The 21,058-nt window shown below is 58.5% G+C and overlaps 3 protein-coding genes across 11 annotated transcripts in view; all 3 read right to left on the reverse strand.

Annotated features, from left to right (window-relative positions):
• Positions 1 to 2,276, reverse strand: part of EIF4E2 (eukaryotic translation initiation factor 4E family member 2) — a 29,182-nt gene extending 26,906 nt beyond the window's left edge. For 5 of the 7 annotated variants that reach the window (XM_027118340.1, XM_027118316.1, XM_027118331.1 and 2 more), the window contains exon 1: positions 2,148 to 2,265. In XM_027118340.1, the coding sequence (XP_026974141.1) occupies positions 2,148 to 2,167 (20 nt within the window). In that variant the 5' untranslated portion in view covers positions 2,168 to 2,265. Of the gene's footprint in view, positions 1 to 1,657; positions 1,748 to 2,147 lie in introns of those variants that run through there. The other 2 variants (XM_027118305.1, XM_027118323.1) reach the window with 2 other exon arrangements.
• A 1,713-nt stretch (positions 2,277 to 3,989) lies between these two features.
• Positions 3,990 to 9,553, reverse strand: CHRNG (cholinergic receptor nicotinic gamma subunit). 2 transcript variants are annotated; one of them, XM_027114342.1, is made up of 12 exons: positions 9,450 to 9,553; positions 9,113 to 9,252; positions 8,857 to 8,901; positions 8,577 to 8,686; positions 7,886 to 8,041; positions 7,019 to 7,116; positions 6,492 to 6,692; positions 6,202 to 6,316; positions 5,870 to 5,984; positions 4,935 to 5,151; positions 4,591 to 4,724; positions 3,990 to 4,307 (listed from the first exon to the last, which is right to left on the reverse strand). In XM_027114342.1, the coding sequence occupies exons 1-12, from the start codon at positions 9,502 to 9,504 to the stop codon at positions 4,134 to 4,136; spliced, it is 1,560 nt and encodes a 519-aa protein (XP_026970143.1). In that variant the 5' UTR covers positions 9,505 to 9,553; the 3' UTR covers positions 3,990 to 4,133. The 2 variants fall into 2 exon arrangements, with proteins under 2 accessions (XP_026970143.1, XP_026970152.1); XM_027114351.1 differs by lacking the exon at positions 7,886 to 8,041 and having other exon boundaries at positions 4,134 to 4,307; positions 9,450 to 9,504.
• A 4,503-nt stretch (positions 9,554 to 14,056) lies between these two features.
• On the reverse strand, positions 14,057 to 20,984 carry CHRND (cholinergic receptor nicotinic delta subunit). 2 transcript variants are annotated; one of them, XM_027114364.1, is made up of 12 exons: positions 20,883 to 20,984; positions 20,499 to 20,644; positions 20,041 to 20,085; positions 19,528 to 19,637; positions 19,206 to 19,361; positions 18,879 to 18,988; positions 17,885 to 18,085; positions 16,704 to 16,815; positions 16,511 to 16,625; positions 15,392 to 15,596; positions 15,184 to 15,302; positions 14,057 to 14,503 (listed from the first exon to the last, which is right to left on the reverse strand). In XM_027114364.1, the coding sequence occupies exons 1-12, from the start codon at positions 20,932 to 20,934 to the stop codon at positions 14,321 to 14,323; spliced, it is 1,554 nt and encodes a 517-aa protein (XP_026970165.1). In that variant the 5' UTR covers positions 20,935 to 20,984; the 3' UTR covers positions 14,057 to 14,320. The 2 variants fall into 2 exon arrangements, with proteins under 2 accessions (XP_026970165.1, XP_026970173.1); XM_027114372.1 differs by lacking the exon at positions 20,041 to 20,085 and having other exon boundaries at positions 14,314 to 14,503.
• Between the last annotated feature and the right edge of the window lie 74 nt (positions 20,985 to 21,058).

Genomic DNA, 21,058 nt, shown 5'->3' on the forward strand with positions numbered 1-21,058 from the left:
GGACTGAAGTATAGTGAAAGCATCTTAGGCTTTTATATATGAATAGGATCAATGGCAATGGTAGCTAATGACTTGATGGGGGGGTGGGGTGGCGGCTATTAGTTTAGGTCCATAGAAGGCCACACAGAAAAGGAGACTAGAGCTCCTCTTTAATCTGAGCCCGTCAGATTAGACTACAGTACTCAACTCCAGGCACTGGACTTTTAGGACTCTGGCAAACTGGAACATGTCCTTAGAAGCCATGTGGCGAAGAATGCAGAGACCAAATATGCAGCCGTGGTCTAAAAACTGCACACTTTTTTGCATGAAAAACAAAGGCAACAAAAACAAAACTAAGGGCTGGAGTGCTGTCTTCAATTGCTAATTTCGAATGAAAGACAGCTTTGTTTTTTTCCTGCATAGCTAGAAGACAGATGTTCAGTATAATGAATAGTTAACAATTAGAACTAATTAAAAATGGCCCAGGTTAATTTTCGTCAAGATGTGCTTGAACAAATGTTAAACAACAAATCCGGGTTCGAATCTCACCATATGGCCCTTCCCGTTGCTGTGGGCAAGTTATTTAATCTCAGAGTCTCATTTTCCTTATCTGTAAAAGGAGGTAACATGACCCCCTTACAGGGTTGTTAGAATTAGTAGAAATAATATGTGAAAAATAGCGAAATGCCCGTGGAAGCCATTACTGCCACGTTTAAATTAGCTACTGCGAACCTCCAAATGATCTGGGTAGGGCTGGGCCAGATTACGCATGAAGTACCTCCTTAAAGTAAAATTTTGATTTCTTCAGTTCGGCGGAGAAGGAGGTACAGGGTTGGCAGAAAGCTCCTCTGAGGCAGGACTTAGATCTTAAGTTAGGAGTTGCAGGGCTTACGACTGGGCAGGGGGTGGGGGGCGGGAGCAAACTCCCAAAGACTTTTTTCAAGTAGCAGAGCCCTCTCAGCAACCAGGAAGCATTCCTGAGGAGCTGCCAGGAGTGCGGGAGTCCAGGACCTTGGAATTTGCATACCAGCACTCAAGGTACTGGAAAAACTCCAATTTCCCATGGGCAACAGTGGGTCACAACCTAAACTAATAGTAATTCCACTTTACATTTATATCTTAAATGTAGTACTTTATATCTTAAAAAGATACTTTATATCTTAAAGTACCTTTAAGCATCACCGAATGTGATTTGATCCTTATCACACTCACTAAGGCAGCAGAGCACTAACAACTAATGCGGTTTGGGTAACAGAGGCTCAGAGACTGGGTAACTTTTCTAATGTCAAATAACTGGGAACTGGTGGGTCTGAGACTGGAAATCTAGGTCTTCGGAAAAGAAGACAGATTTACTGGACTACTAGAAGAAAAGCCAAAACATAATCTACCTCCAGATACAATCGCTGCAGGGAAATATGCAAAAATACTTTGCATTTCCTTTCTGCACCTCCCAATTGTTTGATGCTGGAACTAGAAATCAAACAGATAGGATACATACAGAACTGCAGGAGGAGGCAATAACAAGTATACCCGTTGGGCAAGAAACTGAGCAGCTCTTGGAGAGTGTGTTGGAAGAGGGGAAAAGGAGGGGGAAGAGAACGGAAGCAGGAAGGAGTCTCGGGAAGACGAGAATTCCGTAACTGAACAGCCACTGCGCTGAGCGCTGCAGCCACGTTACCTCATTGCATCTTCGCAACTCTACGACATGGGCTCTGTTACCGTCCGCACCTTGCGAATGAGAAAACTGAGACTCTGGAGAGATGACCTGCCTAGGCCAGAGGGAGTGTGTGAGAAAAGCTGGGCGCAGAAGCAGAGCAGCCAGGCTGCGGAAACACCCAAACCTCCGGTCTCCGCCCCTCCACGCAGCTGGCAACCCGCACCCGCCCGGCAGGGTGTCCGAAAATCTCCTTCCAGGCGGCACGGCCACCTCCTCCCGCCCGGACCCCGCACTTCGCTTTGGGTCCATATGACCCTGGGGTCCCTGAGACCCCTGCATCCCTCCTCCCCAAACCCCTCCTTCCCGCCGGCCGCCCAGGCCCGGCCGGCCCGCAGCCCTAACCAGGAAGGAAGGCCGGTGCCGCAGTTTGCGCCGCCGGCGGTCGCGGCGGGGGCGGACGCGAGGAACGGTTGGGGGAAGGGGCCTCGGGAGGCGGCCACGCGCCACTCACGCGTCGAACTTGTTGTTCATCCTCTCGCCGCCGCCGTCACCACTGCCTCACGGAGTGACTTCCGCTCCGCCAGGTCCTTCCGCCTAGGGTCCGACCACTTCCGGTTGCGCGGGGCGCAGCGGAACGTCGGCGAGCTGGCCGGGCGAGGGGCGGGTACGCCAGGACGCAGTAGTCGGGCGGTTGCGCTGAGCTGCTCAGGTTCGGTGGCCACGCGGGCTGCGGGCCTCGGCTCTGTCCCTGTTCTTGCCCGCCGCCCGCCCGCCCTGCCCAGGGGAGCGCGTGCTGACCCCCTCCCGCGGCTGGCTCCGAGTAGCTGACGGCGCAGACTCTGGATTCACGGCTCCCGACTCCGACCCCGGTGGGGCTGCACGGTCCTGGACTCTCTCTTAAGCTCCCTGAGGCTCTTTCTTCTTTGGTACTGGCCATACTATACTGTAGCACCCGCCTCTTCAGGTTGCCGTGTGGATTGAACGAGATAATCAGTTTCAGGCGCTAGACACAGTAACCTTTCATAAGTGGTGGCTATTGTTAATCTTTGCTTACTTGTGCCAGGAGCTACAGAGCTGATCTCCGCCTTCTGAGGCAGTCAGATTGAGAGAGTCACTCCAGGTGACTAAGCTAGTAGAGAGGCTTACAGGAACCAGAGATGATCCCACCGTCATTAAATTGCCTGACACTCCAAATACACAGCAGCGCGGGCGCCACACACACACACACACACACACACACACACACACACACACACACACAGTGGAATAAATGAAATGAACCTGCTGGTGATTGATCCCCAAAGCCAGCAACCCTGTACTTGGGGGAGGTCCTCTCCCCCGCAACAATGTACCATTGTCAGGTCTTTATGTGACACTTTAACATTTTTTAATCACTTTCACCCGCACCTTTGATCCTGTGATGAGGGGAGGTAGGAACTGATATCTGTGCCCATATTTACAGATGAGGAAACAGGCTCAGGGAGCACAAATGACTTGCCCAAGTTGTCTTGTCACCAACAAAATTCAGGCCCCAGTTACACTCTCAAAGCATGGCCTTACTCCCCGCCCCACCCCCACCCCGAAAGACCCCGGCCCTCGTGTCCTAAGTGGGGCAAAGGGAGCCTGGTCAGGGTCTCCTCCCAGCCTCCCTGCCTCCCTGCCTCGCTCTTCCTTGAGACCAGTGCAAATTCCCTGGCCTTTGAGAAGAGAAGGAAGAGGCATCCGTTTTCCAGGCCATAGAACTTTCTTAGAACTGTCTAAGATTGGGTCAGTGTTGGGAATTGTGGACTCCAACCCTTATTTAGCCATCATTGTTCTGGGACGCCCCTCTTACTCTAGGCCCCAATTTGCCCATCCTAAACATGGGGGAATAGTGATTCTTGCTTATCCATAATGCTGTGAGGAGCTCTTAATAATGAAAAAAGATAATAAAACTCATAAAATGTTTGGTGATCGATGGCAAAAAAATGCATCTGAATAGAAAGGTCACTGGTGCACATGAGTATTGGGTGCGTACAGCCCCAAGAAAGTAGGCAGATGCCAGCTGGAGTGGGCTCTGCTCCCCTTCTTTCGCTAGAGCATTGGCTGCTACGCTTCACTTCTCTCTTGACTTCCCTCCTTTAGGAGCCTGCAGGGAACTTGTAAAAGGGAAGGGAGGCCCAGGCCTGGAGGGATAGGACCTTGCCTAGTTGGGGATAAGATAAAACAGAGTCCTTAGGGCTTCAGAAACGATGGGAGTTGATAACACTTTGCTCAAGTGAGGGGATTGCCAGGAATAGCAAGCCAGTGCCATGTAGATGCTGACCCCACTAACACACTCTGCCAGCATCCCATTCGCAACCACTCCAGGGCTCCAGCTCTGTCTTTTTATTTCCCCAGCTTTTCTCAGGAATGGTTGGCTCACATGGCCCCGAAGGGTGCTTCCCAAAGGGCATACTCATGACCTCAGCAGCAGAACACAGCCGATAAGACTCCACATGGCTAGCAACTGGTTGGCTCAGTCAGACGAGGGCAGGTAGGAGCGGGGGTCTCCAGGGAAAGGCAGGGCAGGCATCCTGTTGTAGTGGGCCATGAGGAAGATTCCAGCAGTGCCACAGACAAAGAGCGAGAGCATGACCAGGAAGCAGACGCGGTCCAGCACTCGGCCCACCAGGAACCACTCCTTGTTCCCCTGAGGGTGAGAGGCAGGGGATGAGATGACCAGCGGTGGCACCAAGCTGGATCCCTGTACCACCCTTGGCCATCCAGCAGGCCTCTGTTCTTCATTTCCTTGAGCCCTTCCCACCTACTTCCAGGCCTCAACCTGGCTTCTTCCACGGGCCCCTGGCCCCACTCCCAGTTCCACTTTCTCCATCCTATTGCCCTACCATGGCCACACCACTCATCCTGCCCCATCTCAGGTCCAAGTCCCTCACCAGGTACTCAAACCCCACGCCCACCCCCGACTGGCTTACACTGTCAAAGTGCCTCTGCTGGTACCGGGCGCAGGCAATGAGGTTGCAGGCTTCCACGCAGGCCTGGATGGCTGGGGCGGCCTGCCTCAGGCTGCCACACCACTCCTGGCTCTGCCCTGACTCCGGGCCTTTCTCTGTGGAAGAGAGAGAGAAAGGTTTGGGAGTAGAATGGAGGAGAAACAGTCTGAGAAAGTGGCCTCTCCTTAGAGACCCCAGCCCCTCTCCCCCACAACCTGGACACTTGCCCAGCACTCATCTGCTGTGCCAGGCACCTTGGCCAACAGACCCTTCGTGTCTGAAGTCCCTGGGCAGGAGTGTCCCCAGTGTCACACCCCCTGTCTCACCTAGCTTCTCCAGCGCTGCCCTTACTAGCCCATTGCTCTGGTGCTGCCGGAAGAGGAGTTCACTGCGGGGCAGGCGGAGGGCCACCTCCTCCCCGGCTGTGATTGACCACCGCATGGAGGAGCCATTCCGTAGCCGGGGCCGGGCGTCCTGCACAGCCGCTGGGGCCAGCAGGCGAACGTGCATCCGCAACAGCTGGGGCAGGAGCCGCAGGAACACCTGAAGAGGGGATGTCATGGGTGGCTTAGCTTAGCGGCCAGCAGACCTTCCTGGGTGATTGGGCGGCCAGGCTTGGCTTCGGAACAGAAGGTGATGGTTGGCATGAAGGGCTCATGTGCTGGGGGCCCAGAGGCTGCACTTCAGGGGCAGTGGCTTGGCCCCGGTACAGCTTACCTGTTCCACGCCAGACACTGAACCTGGGCCCCCAAACTGTTGTGCACATCAGAATCACCAGGGCACTTGTTGGAGACACAGGTTCCTGGGCCCCACCCCTGGCCCAGGATGCCTGGGGTAGGTTGGGAATCTGCATTTGTAACAAGGGTCCCAGCTGACTGCTGCAGATCACACGGGCACTGGAGCCAGCCTGCCTGGGCCAAATCCTGCTTCCTCCACTTTCTAGCCATGCGACCTCAAGTAAGCTATTTAGCCTTTCTGTGATTCAGTTTCCTCATGTGTAAACTGGAGATGATACTAATACCCACTTCATAGGGGATTTATGAAGATTAAGTAAGTTAGTATATGTAATACACCTGCCACATAGTAAGCGCTTGGTGTTATTATTGATCCATTTGGGCACGTGCTTCTAGATGCACGTGGGGCAGGTTAGCTGCTGAATGCGGCAGGTGAGGAATATGCCCAGAGACAGGAGTGCAGGGGAAGGTGCACGTAAGCGGAAAGGGCAGGAGGATGCTGGAGTGGGCGGGGGCGGGGAGCTTGCCTTGCGGACCCCTCGAGCCATGGAGTGTGTGTGTGGGGACCGCAGAGACACGTTGAGCACGACCACAGCATTCACAACAATCAGGATGGTCACCACCAGGAGGAAGGTCAGGTACCTGCCGGGGTGGCGGGGGGGCAGGCAGGAGGCGGGGCTGGCCCTTCAACACTCCACCCCAGAAAACATCCCCACCCGCAGTGGCTGATTCCCCCAGATCCCTTGGGGTGATGGGCTGGCACTGAGGATGATGGGGATGGGGGTGGCAGGAGGGCAGTACCCTGTGTTCCTGAGAAGGGAGGGGAGGAGGTGGGCGCAGGCATGAGGACCGGCCTTACTTGCTGATGAGTGGCACCGCCTGGGAGGTCTCGGGCACCTTCTTGGCCACAAGGAAGAGGAAGACAGTCTGGGCCAGGAGCACGTTGATGGCGACGGTACACTTCTGACCACCCGCTGCCCATGACCAAGAGGCCTTCAGAGCGGATCTCAACCTCCCCACCGTGGGGCACCCCCCTCCCCACAAGGAGTCCATGTCCCTGGTCCCAGGTCATGCTGCCATTCTGCCCTTCCAGCTACCCCTTGTGCCGCCGGCCGGGGCCGTGGCTCCCCTCCCACAGGCGCTAGGTACCCTTGGCAGGAAGGAAGTAGATGAGGATGGCCACAGAGGAGATGAGTACACAGGGCGCGATGATGTTGATGACGTAGAAGAGGGGCTTGCGCTGGATGAGCAGGTAGAAGACGACCTTCTGGTGGCCGGCCTCCTCGGCTGGTGCCGCCTCATCCAGCAGCATCTTGGCTGGCCGGTGCCGGATGGCCCACTCTCCATTTTCTGCAGGCAGCAGGCTGGGGTGGGCACAGGGAGTGCGGGCGGGCAGATCCCTGCAGCCCGTGTGACCCAGCTACAGGGCAACCAGCATGTGGCCAAAGGAGCGCCATCGAGGGATGGGAACAGTGTGGGAAGATGGATGCTTGATCCCCCTCCCACCCAAACTGGAGTAATGATCATGGGGAAAATCAGAGGTTTGCCGGGCCTTTAAATCTATGTATTTTGTGGTTTACTGTAGTTTTCATCTTGAGTTACATGGGAGGGGGCGTGATCTCGGCCTGGCCCTGCCCGCACAGCCAGGTCCAGCAGGGGCCTTGGGTGGAGGTTACCTGTGAAGGCCTCGGGGTCTATGAAAATCCACTCGATGGTCTGACCATCTTCCTGGCTCAGCTGCAGGTTGATCTCGTTGGTGCCATAGGTCTGGGACCTGGGAGATGGGGAGGGAAAGAGGATAGACTTGAGTGTATGCAGACTCACGCATGAGGTCACATAGACCATCACCTGAGGGCAACTGTGGGCTGCTTTGCCTCAAAAAGTGCAGCCAGGAATTTCTGAGTTCTCCACAAAACCCTGGCACGAGATGGGGCAGGGGCGGGGAGTCAGGCTCTTTGGGGTCTGGGGAAGTTTGAGTTGAAGGACCAGGAGACTGCAGTTCAGTGTGCTGCCCTGGTGGCAAGAGCCCAGGGCCACCCCGTGTTCCTCCCTCCCACCGTCTCCAGGGCAGGAGGGGCCGATGGTGAGAACAGAGGAAATACAGTGTGCACCTCTTGGGTCTGCTTACTGAGGAGGGTCTCAGGAAGACTGTTCCTCTAAAATCCGGGGAGACCCTCTCACAGACCCCCTTTCCCCCATCAATGGACGAGGATACTGAGACAGCGCCGTCCTCTCTGTGGGGCTGTAGGGCGTAGTGGTCTAGTGTGGGTGTGCATGTGTGTCGGCATGTGTGTGCCTTCTCGCCCACCCATCCCAGTCACTGATGTCTCTCCTCCGGGCACAGGCAGGGAAACTGAGGCAGCGAAGAAGGATGAGTGAGGGGACCGAGGCTTAGCAGGGAGGGACACGGGCATCTTCAGGCATCTGGGCCTGAGACAGACGCAGAGGCCCCAGGGAGGTGGAGCCAGGCCCCTGGGTCCCCACCCGACCAGGGCCCCTCTTAGAGCGGCTCCCCAAATCCCCACCCCAGCCAATGGCCTCACTGGAAGATGAGGGAGCAGTTCTGCCAGTCGAAGGGGAAGTAGGTGACAGAGACGGGGCAAGAGGAGCGGAAGATGGCGGGCGGCAGCCAGTACACGCAGCCGTCGGGAGACACGAGCACGTTGCAGTAGAGGGCCACCTCGAATACGCCGTCCACGCTGCGCACAGGGCAGGCCACGTGTGGATGGGGCCCGGGGCCACCAACCCTTCCCAGCCCGCCACACCCCTGACCGGTCTCTCCTCCTGGCCTGGGGACCACTCCTCCCCCGGCCCCCTCCCCGCCCCTCTTCCCCACCCCCTCCCACACCAGGCTCCCTCGGCCCAGCTCCTAATCGCTGCCGCTCTCCCCTCCCCCCTTCATTAATGGTCATGGCAGCAACTGACAGCAGTTAAGCTCCCACAGAGTGCCAGAGCCGGAGGGCAGCCCTTCCTGCGCCTGTCCTGTGGGCCCCCGAGAGAGCTGTCCTCATCCCTACCCAGGCGGCCCAGCCCGGAGGCGGTGGAGCCAGGTCTGGGGTCAGGTCTGCTGGCCCCGGGCCCTACCCTTAGCCCCCGCGCCCCAGTGCCCGCAGTGTCCCCGGGCTGCACCCTCTGTTCCCCGGCCTCTTTCTCCCAGAACACCCTTGTCCTGCTGGGCCCGCCCTTGCGTCTGTCTGTCCGCCCCCGCCCCCCACGCCCGCGCCGCCTCCTCACTTGTTCTCCAGCACGACGTCCGGCCGCCACACCATGGTGGACGGCACCCGCAGCACCCACAGGCCGTCGTAGTCACGTGGGTCCCAGCGCAGGCGGTAGTCACACCACTGCTGCAGGGGGAGGGGTTGCCAGGCCCCCCGACCCCCAGGGGGGCCCAGCCCGGGGGGCGGGGGCAGGAGAGGCAGGGATGGGATGGGAGGGAAACAGGCAGCTGTGAGGGCCTTGGGGCCCCAGGGTGGGAGCTGCTAGAGGAAAAGAGGGTGGCAGGGCGACTTCTTACCATTTCTATCCAGACGTTGGTGGTGAGGGCCTCCTCTCGCTCATTCTGCGGGCACAGAACAGAGGGCTAAGCCCCAGGTGTTAGTCCCTACAAGACCCCAGCCTCTTGGGCGGCCCCATGGGAGTTTTCCAGCTCCCTGGTCTCCCCGGTGGGTGCTGCCTGCTCCCGGCTGCTGGCGCCAGCCCCTTCCTCTCCCCCCATCCCAGGGGCAGGGTGGGATCCCCTCCCCGCCCCCGTCCTACAGGCCTGTGCTCACCAGGGAGATGAGGTTGGTGAGCGTGAGCTTCAGGCTGACGTTGACCACGTCTGAATCATGCTTGGCAGGCCGCAGGTGGGGGACGTAGCTGTGCATCAGGTCTCTGAGCAGACGTTCCTCCTGGCTCCGGCCCTGGGCTCCTGCGACAGACAGCGCTGAGCCTGGGTACAGGGGCTTTGGGGCAGAATGAGGGGGAGGCCACGGGAGGGTGTGACATGGGGAAGTAGGGAACCGGGTGTGGCGGACAGGCTCCAGTAGCCACCCAGACCCTCCATCCCCTGAGGCCTTGGACCCCTGCTCCTGGCCTCTCCAGTCCCCAGACCCCCTGTGTCCACACCCAGATAGACAGCCAACAGTGACAGAAGGAGCAGCGGCCTCTGGCCCCTGTGCATGGTGCCACAGCTCTCTGCAGTGACAGGGGTGGGACTGCAGCTCCTCAGGACTGGGATAGAGGGATGCAGCCTCTGGGTCTCATGTAACAGCCCACACTCCCTCCCCAGCCAGCCCAGCCAGGCCAGCCCCACCAGCTGTCTGACCCCAGCGCTGTCAGCTGTTCCAGGATGGACACAATGCCGGGCTCAGGTTACCCGGGCTGGGGAGGACAGAGGGGCCCTGTCTGTCCCAACGGAGACGGTCCAGCCTCCATCCCCACTCTTAGGCTCAGCCGACCCAGTCCTCCGTCCGTATTCCAGCCGGGGGCACTGAGGACGCAGCTGGGGACAGAGGGGTGTGGGAGAGAAAGGCAGAGCGCTGAGGAAGGGCCCCGACCGAGGACGCTTCCTCCTGCCCCCTCCAGCGGGTCAGGATCTGGGGAGGCGTGAAGGCCGTTGGGGAAGCGTGTTTTGTTCCTGAGTTTCTCTGCCCTGACATCTTCATGGGTCACTCCACTAGACCGAGACACTGGAGGGTCAAGTGCCTATGGGAGAGATGCACTAGGGCCCCCAGGCAATGACACCTTAATGCAAATGAGGGGGTCAGGTCAGAGTTCTCTGGTCTCTGAGGCATGGAATTCGGGTCTGGTAAGCTTTAGAGGAAGGAGAGCCGAGGAAGATTTGGAACGCAGGCTCCAGGGAATAGGACAGCCCCTGAATAGGGGCTCCTCAGGGGAGCCTCAGTATTTATTAAACCATCCACAGATTTACGGAGTCCCCAGTGTGTGGCAGGGCAGCTCTAGGCCAGGGGGACCCAGGGATAAGCCCGAGACGCTCACAGGAACTCACAGTCCGAGGGGGGCAGGCAGGCAAGATCAAGGTCCTGGCCCCTGTAGAGTCAGATGAGGGGACCTAGAGGGGCCAGAAAACCAGCTCCATCCACGCTGTGGTTCGTGGTCAGGGGAAGAGTGGGGCTGAGGCTGATCTAGGAGCCGAGGGCCCTGCTGTCAGCTGGCCACCTGTCTTCCGACCAGCTATTCGAAGCAGACAGGTCAACATGACCCACTACGTGGGCAAGACGGAAAATGCAGGTTCCCATATGTGCCGCCCACCCTTCAGCATCCTGTGGGACAGGGTGGTGGAGGCCTCTGAGGGCTGGAGGGAAAGCACCATTTGAGGACGTGTCCCCCTCCCCGCAAGCAAATGGTGTCTGTGGCATTTTAACATGTCAGTAAACTAGAAGTCAGCCCACGTGCCCTGTCCTTGGAGATCCAAATGAGGTTAGCTCAGACCCCAGTCCCTGCAGCGGGCCCACAAGTCTCTGTTGTCTTCTCCAGGACTTTGGGGTGGGCAGGGGGATGACAGTGGTGGCCCCTGTCTTCCCTGATCTACTTCGGTCCTTGCATTCGGTCCTGCTCTGGGCTCCACACTCAGTTTTCCTGGACAGCCCGCCCCCAGCACCTGCCCCCCAAAACTTCGCTCTCACCCCGCATCTAGCTGTGTAGCCCACTTTCCCTGGAGTATACGAAGCCAATGTCTCCTTCTCCCCACTTTGCCCTCTGGTGTCCCCTGGACTCAATTCCCTCACCCGTTTCGCGGAGCAGTATCTCTCCTCCTCTCTGCTCTCCTCCAGGATGGCTCTTTGCCCAAGATAGTTAATGGCTTCTGCTAAATCATGGACCACCTATCGCCCTCCCCCTCCACCACCCCAGGCATAGGTAGTCAGCTGACGCCAGACATTTCTGACTTTCTCTCTCCCCTTCCCTACGCGTGTCTGGGACGGAAAAGGAAGACTCTGGAGACTGAATTCCCTCTGGTAGGAACTGTGCCACCTCTCTCTGGATGCACATTTTATTTATTTTTAAGGTTTTTGGATGCAGATTTTAACCCTGTTTTCTCCCCTTCTCTCTGCTCTGAGAGGTCCCTTTGGTGTTCTCAGGGGGGTGGGGCATCTCTGAGGAGTGGCAGTTTCAGCCCTGGAATGGTTAAGGGGGGAAGTATGGGACCCATTAAGAGAGGGGCCCCCAACCCTCGGGCCTCGGACCGGTAGCTGTCCATGCGCTGTTAGGAACCAAGGCCGCACAGCAGGAGGTGAGCAGCAAGTGAGCGAAGCGTCATCTGCCGCTCCCCATCGCTCCCCATTGCCCCCCATCGCCCCCCATCGCCCCCCATCGCTCCCCATCGCCCCCCATCGGCCCCCATCGCTCCCCATCGCTTCCCATCACTCCCCATCGCCCCCATCACTCCCCATCGCCCCCCATCGCCCCCCATCGCTCCCCATCGCCCCCCATGGCTCCCCATGGCCCCCCATGGCTCCCCATGGCCCCTCATCGCTCCCCATCGCACCCCATCGCTCACATCACCGCCTGAACCATGCCACCCCACGCAGCCACTGGTCCGTAGGGTGGACCAGTCCTGACAGCACCCTGGGGCTGGAGTGCTGGGGAAGTGGGTGCTGTTGGGGGACCCACTGTAACCCTGGTAACCTGCTAAAGAGGAGCCCTTGGTCTAGTGGGGCATTGGGGGTTGTCTTCTCTGGAAGGTTTACAGCCACCTGAGCAGGCTTGACACACTGAGGCCTCACTATTTGACTGTGTAAAATCTGCTGCCAACAGCGCCACCATGTGGCTAAGAAAAGCAACGACAGTGGTTGAGGGATCAGATCTGGGCCCTCTTGTCTCTGGGCACGAGAAAGGGACACCCCAGAGTTGGTGAAAAATTCCAGGGAAGACCCAGACTGCCTGCTCATCTGAAGGGTGTAAGTCTAAGCTAGTTTTCCTATTCAGAGGGGAAAAAATTAAATATTTGTACCTTGAATTTTCAGAAGGTTCATATTGGAAAGCAGAAGTAAGTAGGGTCAGTTTTGGTTTTAAATGGTTTATCTTTTCTTCAGTTCCATGGGAAGGCCAAACATTTTGCCTTCTATATACCTGAGCTCATGAGGTCACTGATTCCCTCTGAGGGACGTGGGTTCAGCTGGGACACTCAAGCCTGCATATCAAGGAGGTGAAGAATCAGGTCCTCCAACCTGCTCCAGTCCCCTGTCAGTCACCACGCCAGGCTTGGATGCAGGAGGCCCTTGTGAGGGCCCTAAGGGCCTGTCCTCAGTGACTGAGGCCCATGAATGAGGAATGAGATAAAGAACCACCCCTAAAATTTGCAGGACACATGTAACTACCTTTACTCATACTAGCAAATTTGATCTTCAAGACGCCTCATGAGCTGGACTTATCCACACTTTGCAGATGAGAAAACTGAAGCTGAGAGATGACAGGTGGTTCGCCCAAGGTCACACTGCTAGTGTAACAAACCACCCCAAAGCTTTGTCTCTTAACATGACAAATGTTTAATATCTCACACAGTTTCTGAGGGTCAGGAATCCAGGAGCAGCTTAGCTGGGTGGCTCTGGCTCAGAGCCTTTTATGGGGCTGTGATCTCATCTGAAGGCTCCACTGTGGCTGAAGGAGCCACTTCAGCTGCAGGATCCATTTCCAAGGTCACTCACAGGGCTGTTGGCCGGAGGCCTCAGTTACTTGCCATCTGGACCTCTCCACAGGGCTGCGCATCATGCCCCTGGCTTCCCCAAAGTCAGAGAGCCAACTAAGAGTGAACGAGGGAGGGAGAACAAGAGAGAGAGAAAGAGGGTGGCTGCAATGTCTTTTACGACCTGATCTTGGAAGTGACACACTGTCACTTCTGCCTCCTTCTATCGGTCACACAGACCAATCTTGGTACCGTGTGGGAGGGTATGAATGCCAGGAGGTGTGGCTCACTGGGGCCACCTTGGAGGTGGGCTACCACACAGAACCACATCCTCTGGCTCCTGCAACCTCAGCCCTTGGCCTTTGGGATAGCAGTGGCAGGGGCTCCCTTTGGGGTGGAGTTGCCAGATTTAGCCAATTAAAATACAGGATTCCCAGTTAAATTTGAATTTCAGGTAAACAGTGAATCATTTTTTAGTATAAGTATGTCCCAAGTCTTGTCTGGTAACCCTATTTTGGGGAAGAGGAGTAGGTGCTCAAGGCGACAAGCCTGGGGGGATGGCCGAGTTCTGGGGCTTTAGGATGGTGCGTGTGACCTGAGGTTGACAGGCTGACCTCTGGCCTCTGTGGATGCTGAACCTGACCCTTCCACCCCCATCCTCAGCTTCCCAGGGGGACCCAGACAGAGTGGCCAAGGCAGAAAGGGCTGGGGAAGGCCATTCTGCCATCCTGATGCTCCCAAACCTGCCAAAAGACTCCTTCCCTAGTGGGCCTGGAGAGAGAGGCATCCCCAACCTCGGCTCCAGGTCGGGCCTCAAAGGCCCAAGACTTGGGCCTCAAAGGCCCAAGGAGTTGGCAGAAGGAGGCGGCTGGAGGAGCTGGGAAGTAAAGGCCCAGGATCCCACCTGTTCCACCCCCACCTGAGGGAGAGGGAGGCAAGAAGATGTCTCTGTCTTTCTGACCCCTCACAGAGGGGTCCCAAGAGGCCAGCCTGAGTGGCATCCTCCCTGGTCCCTGAGCCAGCCCTCTGCCTCCCCACAAATCATCCTGCCCCACCCCCAGCCGATGTCCACTCTCAGCCCTTCTCCGGTGGCTCCTGGCTTTATTTGCAAAGGAACCACTGTTGAGAATTAGGGCTTCCCCCTCCCTCCCTTGACCTCAGCTCGTCTCTGCTCCAGCCTGGCAGGACCAACTGGGCTCAAAGTCTCAGGGCTGGGAATCGGTCTGCCCAGGAAGAACTGGTTGTTTCGCAGACACCCCTGTCCACACAGCTATCCACCACACCCCCTGTACCTCCCTTTCAGGCCAGCCGCCTCCCCTGGCTGTTGGGCCAGGCCGGGGAGGGCACGCCCACTCTAGATGAAGCGCTTATCCTGCTCCCGGTAGGAGAAGGGGTCCCCAGGGAAGGGCTGAGGTGGAGGCTGGTTGTAGGCGCCCTGCAGGAAGATCCAGGCTGTGCCCACCACCATGATGGGTGTCACCACAAACAGGCAGAGTCGGTCCACTGTGCGGGCTATCCGATTCCAGCAGTCCTTCTCCTGGGGGCAAGGGTGACAGAGACAGAGACAGTGGGGTAGGAAGGGCCCTCAAACCACATACTCACACCCCAAGCTGGGGCCCATGGCCTCGGCGTATCTGTGGGGCCTGCCTCGGGCTTGCAGCAGATGGGATGTGCTGCCATGTCCCCAGCAAGGGCCCAGGCCCACCTCCAGCCACAGGCGGGGCTGGTCATTCTGTCTGTCCAGGAGACAGAGAGCAGGCCCACAGACTCCCTCCCAGCCTCTCAGTGCTGCCACTAGCCTATATGGGAACCAGGAAAATATGCCCCTTTGTCAGGGGAGAATTTTTTAAAGTTGTGTGGTACTGAGCAACCCTATAGGGCCGCCTTCTAAATGTCTGGCTTTGTCTGGAGTATCAAGCTGGGAGTTGAGCAGGGACAGAAAGTGATTGGCAGCTGGGAGAAAAAAGGGACCCTAAGGGAGGTCCAGAGTGTGGCCCCAGTAGGGCAGAGCTGTGCGCCTGTGTGTATATCTGAGTGTGTGCCTGACCCCACACACTGCTATGGGATCCCCCTCCCCGAGAGGCCTGGAATCTGCATCCACTGTGAACTCCAACTAAGTTGATAGGTATCTCTGAGGGGAACTGTGCTCCCTTAAGATATGTGTTCGATCAGTGCACTACCTGAACATCTGTACACAGCAACCCTGTGGCTACTCACCTCATTGTAATTGTTCTGGTCCTTCATGTGGTTGACGATGAAGTTGGCCCCATCCACAGCTGGCTTCAGCTCACTGAAGAGCTCCTGCTGGGCCTGCTCAGAGCCTACTGGGGGCCGACCTGTGGACACCAGGCCAGAGGTGGGCATGGGGCCTGCCCTCACCCCATCTCCCACGGATGGGCTGAACTCCAAGCCATTAGGGACCCACGTGCGGTGGTGAGGCGCCGGGCCAGCCCATGACGCTCTGACTGCTTCTCAAACATGAGGTCACTTCGGGACTTCAGCGAGAAGTACTCCTCTGCCTTGGAGATGTAGCCCAGGGAGCTGCTCCTCCGGACCAGGGTCCCAGGGCTGGGCCCATCCTCTGCCGGACGGGACATGTGCAGGACCTCAGGCAGTGTCTCCAGGAAGAGCTATGGCAGGTCAGAGGGGCCATTTTACAAACGTGGGTCACCTTCACACATCCAAACATTTGTGACTCCATTCCTGGCTTGCCACAAAGTGCTTGCCAGTCTGATGCTGTCATTTATTCTTCTGATCCCCTACTGATGGACAATTAGGTTGCTTCCAACTCTCTCATTACAGCAGAAGAACTCTGATCCCCTACTGATGGACAATTAGGTTGCTTCCAACTCTCTCATTACAGCAGAAGAACTCTGATCCCCTACTGATGGACAATTACTTTGCTTCCAACTCTCTCATTACAGAGAAGAACTCATTTGTTGAAAATGAATTATATATGAAAAAAAAAAAAGTAAGAAAAATGCCCCCAACGCAGAGCTAAGACCAGAAAAGTTGCTAAAGTATCCTCAGCTGTCCCAAAAAACCAGGTGGCCCTGCAGAGGCCAGGAGGCAAGGACAGTCCCCTTCCTGGGCACCCTGCCCCCATATTGCTCACCTTCCTTTGAATCAAGGTATAACAAACACACAGTAGACTCAACAAATCTTAAGTATGTAGCTAGGTGAAATTTTACAGATGCATTCAGCCGTGTAAACACCTCTCAGATAAGATAAGAACTGTATGTCAAAAATGTTCTCTCCTGCCTCACCCCCATCAATTCCTACCCACACCCAGAGGGAACCACCATCCTGACTTCTAGCACTGAAGATTGGTTTTGCCTGTCCTTGAACTTCACAGAAAGGAAATCTTGCAGTCTCTTTAGCATCGGGCTTCTTTTATGTAATATTCAGCCTGGGGCGTGGGGAGCAGCAGGGCCACTTTTGCTGCCGGGTAGCACCCCCTGTTGTGGGTACCGCTGCGGCTTCACCCATCTCCCTGCAGAGAGGCACGTGGACGACCTCCAGCTTTTGGCTACTGAGCCCTCACCTTCTTGACTCCCTCAGAGAGCATGTGGGTGCTGGGCGTGCGGAAGTGGATGTTGAGTACGATGACACAGATCACCACGACCATGGTCACCAGCACCATGCCAAAGAGCAGGAACCTGTGGGCACAGGTGCAGCCTGGAGCCCCCGCCCAGGGCGAGGAGTGGCGGGGTGAGGCAGGCAGGGACGGCACTCACTTGCCGATGAGGGGGATGGCCATGGACGTGGCTGGCAGCCTCTTGGAGATAAGCAGCAGGAAGACAGACTGGGCCAGGAGCACCGAGATGGCCATTGACGTCTTCTCGCCACCTGGGGAGCCCATCCTTAGCTGTGACCTCTGGTCCCACAGTGGTCCCTGCACTACTGTTCACAATGCCATGGTGCCCTGGGCTGAGGAGCTGCCCCTTACTGCTAGGTGGCCTTGGGCAAGCAGCCTAACCTCTCTGTGCCTCAGTTTCCTCAACCACTAAGAGCTGGGCGGCCAAAGGGAGAGAGTGTGTGTTAAATTCTCAGATGCTGCCTGCCACTGGGTGAGAGCTCAAGGAACCCCTGCTTTCCTCCTTAGCCAATCCCCTGCCACTCAGCCCTGTTAAATCACAGACCTTCTCTGTCCCTCCACCGCACAGAAAGCCCCAGGGCATCCTCACACCCAGATGACATTCCTGCTCTCAGCCCTTTGCTCAGAGACCCCAGCCCAGCACCGCCCTGCTCTTCCCACCTGCGCCCCTCAGCGTGCTGTGCAGTGCTGGCCCCGTTGGTCTTGGGTCCATGGCCCCGCCCCAGCACTGCTTCTCGGTCTGCAATGCGCCTCGCAGCCAGACTCCAGCTCCTGCCCCACCGCCCCCCAGGCTGCACTCCTAGTCTTGTAGTTTCTACCCTGTCTGTCAGGGTCCGGGGCGGGGTCACATTTGTCTCTGGAACTCACTGTGCCCTGCTCATAGCCAAGTGACCACAGATGGCATGTGTCCTTTTCAACCCAGGTGTGTGTAGATTGCATGCCCCATGCCCTGGCTTCCCAGAGACCTTGTTATCCACCCATTGGCTCAACAGCCAGGCCCACGGTCACACAGTGGTGACCACACAGGCCCGATCTCTGCCCTGACAGAGGGACACTTTTGTAGCTCTCCCTAGGGTCCTTGGGAAGCCCATCATGAGAGGCAGAGGGGAGGTCCAAGAGGGATGGAACCCCCAGGGGTCCTGTCCACTTGGGGGATGTCTGACAGGGTCACCGAGCCCTGCCACTGACAGGCCACGTGCCCCTCGTTCCTGGACCCTGGGCAGGGAGCACCAGGATGGTGACCCCCAGGAGGAAGTGAGGGGCAGGGTGGGGGTGGCCGAGGTCAGGGGCCCTCGGGGAGGGGGCGGGGGCTGGGCTCACAGTCCGCCGGCAGGTAGAAGACCAGGTTGATCATGAAGGAGATGAGCACGCAGGGCACCAGGATGTTGATGACGTAGAAGAGCGGCTTGCGGCGGATGATGAGGTAGAAGGTGACGTCCTGGCGGCTGGGACTGCCCAGCGAGGCACTGGGGTCCACGTTGATCCTGGCCGGCCGGTGCACTATCTCCCACTCCCCGTTCTCTGAGGGTGGCACATGGATGCCTTGGGGTCGGGCCGGGCAAGGGGGCCGGGGGTGGGGGGTGGGCCTTGGGGCAGGTCGGGGGCGGTGGGGGGGGGCGCTGGGTGGAGTGAGCCAGCCCAGAGCCGCAGCCAGGCCTGTCGGCAGGGCTCTGCGAGGCTTGGGAGTGGGGTGGGGGCACGGACGAGGGTTCACACTCTGTTTCTGGGTATCTTTCCCTGGGGGTTGGGATGGAAGTTTCACTCTACAAGGGGGAAGTTTTCCTCTGGGACCGATTTTTTTTTTTCTCCTTGGGAAAAATAGAAGCTGAGACCATATGTGGTTCAAATAAGGAGGCTTGGGGATAACAAGGCAGTGAGAGTAAGAACCCTCCTCCCCGTGACGTACCAGCCTTGGGGCCAGCGGGATGTGGGTCTCCTCTGACAGACGGGGCGAGCGGTAGGGCCCAGTAAAAGACCTGAGCCTCATCACAGACAGGGGAGGGGGGCGTTGGGAGGGCGCAACATACACACCGTCAGGACGACAGCCAAAGCCCAGCCATCCCCCGGGCCCTCTGGGGGCAGGAAGGCTAACCGCCCCCTCATCTGTCGGCCACACCATCCCCAGGGACCCTGCTCAGACGGGGAAGGGTCTGGCCTGTGTGTGTCTATCTGCACGTCTGTGTCCCTGTGTGTCCACGTCCTGGGTGTGTGTATGCACGCGTGCATCTCTGGGGTGGGGATGTCAGTGTGACTGTATCCGTGGTGGGGGGGGGTTCTGAGGGGCCAGCCCGCCCAGCAGCTGCGGCTCCCGCACCTGTGAAGCCCTCGGGGTCGATGATGATCCACTCCACGGGGTAGGAGCGGCCGTCTTCCTCATCCTGCTTTAGGCTCAGGGTGATCTCCTTGGCCGTGTACTTGAGTGAACTGGGGAGGGCAGTGGGCAGAGGGTGGTCCTCAGCCGCTGGCTGGTGCCGCCGATGGGGGAAAGGCTAGCGCAGGGGGTTCACGGGTGGAGGGGGCCACGGTGGGGAGGGGAAGCTCAAATCGGGACAGAACAGGGCCCTCTGCCTGAGCGTGTTTACCTCCCTCAGCCCCTGGCGGGGTGCCCTGGGGGCAGGGGTGGCTGGAGAAGTGGGCGCACCTGAACTTGAGGGAGCAGTTCTGCCAGTCGAAGGGGAAGTAGGTGACGGAGACGGGGCAGGAGGAGCGGAAGATTGCAGGCGGCAGCCAGTACACGTAGCCTGAGGGGTAGATGAGCACGTTGCAGGAGTAGGAAATCTGGAAGGAGCCATCATTGCTGCGGGACACGGACAAGGGCCACAGTGAGTGCTGGCCAGCTGGGAGTCGGCCGAGCTGGGGAGGCAGAGGAGGGCGGGCAGTCAGAAGCTTGGGACTGGAGGGGGGCGCTCAAGACGAAGGGAGGCAGAGAGGCGGAGGGAAGCCAGGGAGCGCTGCGGCTCAACCTGTTCTCCAGCACTATCTCTGGGAGCCACACCATGTCAGGGGGCAGACGCAGGACGCTGATGTTCCCAAAATCTTCGGCCTCCCACTCCAGCCGGCTGTCTGTCCAGCCCTGGAAGCCCAGAAGAAATGTCAGCAGTGGGCTCTGCTGTTGTCCGGGCTCCCCCATTCCCCCCGCTCCCCGCGCAACCACTTCCCTGGCGGAAGACTGGACAGGGGCTGGGGCTGGGACAAAGGAGGTTGGGTAGCAGACAGTGTCTTCTAATAACATCAAGGTACTGTGACGATCTTCCCTAGGTGACGACCCTAACCCACAGAAGGCGCTATCTGGGCTTGTAGCAGCACCAGCTGACGGGAAGGCGGTCGGGCCTGGGGTTCGTCTGTAGGCAGGACCCAATCCCTCCCGGAGGACAGCGTCTGAGGCAGGCTGGGGGTCCCCAAGCAGAAGCGAGCACAGGCGAAACTGGGCCCTGCACCCTCCCCGCCCCCAGCTCTGTGCGGGCTGTTCTCCTTACGTGCTCAATCCACACGTTAGTGGTGAGGGTCTCTTCAACTTCTTTCTGTAATCAAACAGGAGGACTGTCCCCCCCGGGGCCTGCACCCTTTCCCCAGGCACCTACTCTCGGCTGCCACCCAGGGGAAACCATGGCAATGGCCTGCCCCCAGCAGTCAGGAGTGGATGGATAGACCAGGAAGCTGGGTGGGCATATGGCCTCTCACGTGTGTCATGGGTGCGAAACGGGGGCACCCAGGACTGAAGCTGGAGGGAAAGGGGCATCCTCGGCCCAAGGCCTGTGGGCAGCATGCAGAGGCACGGAGAGGCCCTGAGCATGTTTCCCAGGGAGAGGAGCTACCAGAGGCCGGGATGGGGCCTGGGCCTTCCTCCACGGCCATCCCAGGCCAGGAGACAGCCAGGCCTCCAGGAAGCTATCCCTGCCACTGTTCCCCAGCCCAGCCGTGAGGAGCCACTCACCAGGGAGATGAGGTTGGAGAGGGTGAGGGCCAGGGTGACCCCCACGGTCTCCTCTTTGTGCGCCACGGGCCGCAGCTCTTTGTTGTAATGCTTCTCCTCAAACAGGTGCCGGATCAGCCGCTCCTCCTCGTTCAGGCCCCAGCTGCCTGGGGAGGGTCGGGGACAGGGGCCCGGGAGGGACGCCGCCCTGAGGTCCTGCTGGGCGTGGAGCGGGCCCCGGGGCGGTGGCCCCTCCAGGGAGGAATGGCAGTGGGAAGTGGGGAGGTGGGCCTGACGCTGGGAGAGGGAGCCCCACGTAGGAGGGGACGGGAGGGGAGCATGCCGTGGGGGACCTGGGTAGGGGTCCTGGGGGACCCTCCAGGGAGGGGTGATGGTCACTCTTACCACACACGACCAGGGCAGCCAGCAGCCCCAGCGTTAACACGGGCCCCTGCATCCTGTTCCTCTGACTGGGTCTTGGGTCGGCCCCTCCTGTCGGCAGGGCTGGGGAATGCGGGCGGGTGGCCGAGGGGACAGGTGCAGGGTGGGGTGCGGCGCCAAGGGAAGAGGCCGCCGGAAGC

Source organism: Aethalodelphis obliquidens, unplaced genomic scaffold (assembly GCF_003676395.1).
Source record: "Aethalodelphis obliquidens isolate GAN/ISIS:26980383/991018 unplaced genomic scaffold, ASM367639v1 scaffold2, whole genome shotgun sequence".
Taxonomy (NCBI): Eukaryota; Metazoa; Chordata; class Mammalia; order Artiodactyla; family Delphinidae; genus Aethalodelphis; species Aethalodelphis obliquidens.

Excerpts from the sequence above, each read along its gene's own strand:
- CHRND (XM_027114364.1), bottom strand. The coding sequence starts at position 20,934 with ATGCAGGGGCCCGTGTTAACGCTGGGGCTGCTGGCTGCCCTGGTCGTG. Across the intron at positions 18,086-18,878 it reads CGACCCCGAGGGCTTCACAG|AGAACGGGGAGTGGGAGATA; the intron begins GTGCGGGAGCCG and ends TGCCACCCTCAG. Across the intron at positions 15,597-16,510 it reads TCTCTGAGGGAGTCAAGAAG|CTCTTCCTGGAGACACTGCC; the intron begins GTGAGGGCTCAG and ends GACCTGCCATAG.
- CHRNG (XM_027114342.1), bottom strand. The coding sequence starts at position 9,504 with ATGCACAGGGGCCAGAGGCCGCTGCTCCTTCTGTCACTGTTGGCTGTC. Across the intron at positions 9,253-9,449 it reads ACTGTTGGCTGTCTATCTGG|GAGCCCAGGGCCGGAGCCAG; the intron begins GTGTGGACACAG and ends TGTCTGTCGCAG. Across the intron at positions 8,902-9,112 it reads TCACCAACCTCATCTCCCTG|AATGAGCGAGAGGAGGCCCT; the intron begins GTGAGCACAGGC and ends CTGTGCCCGCAG.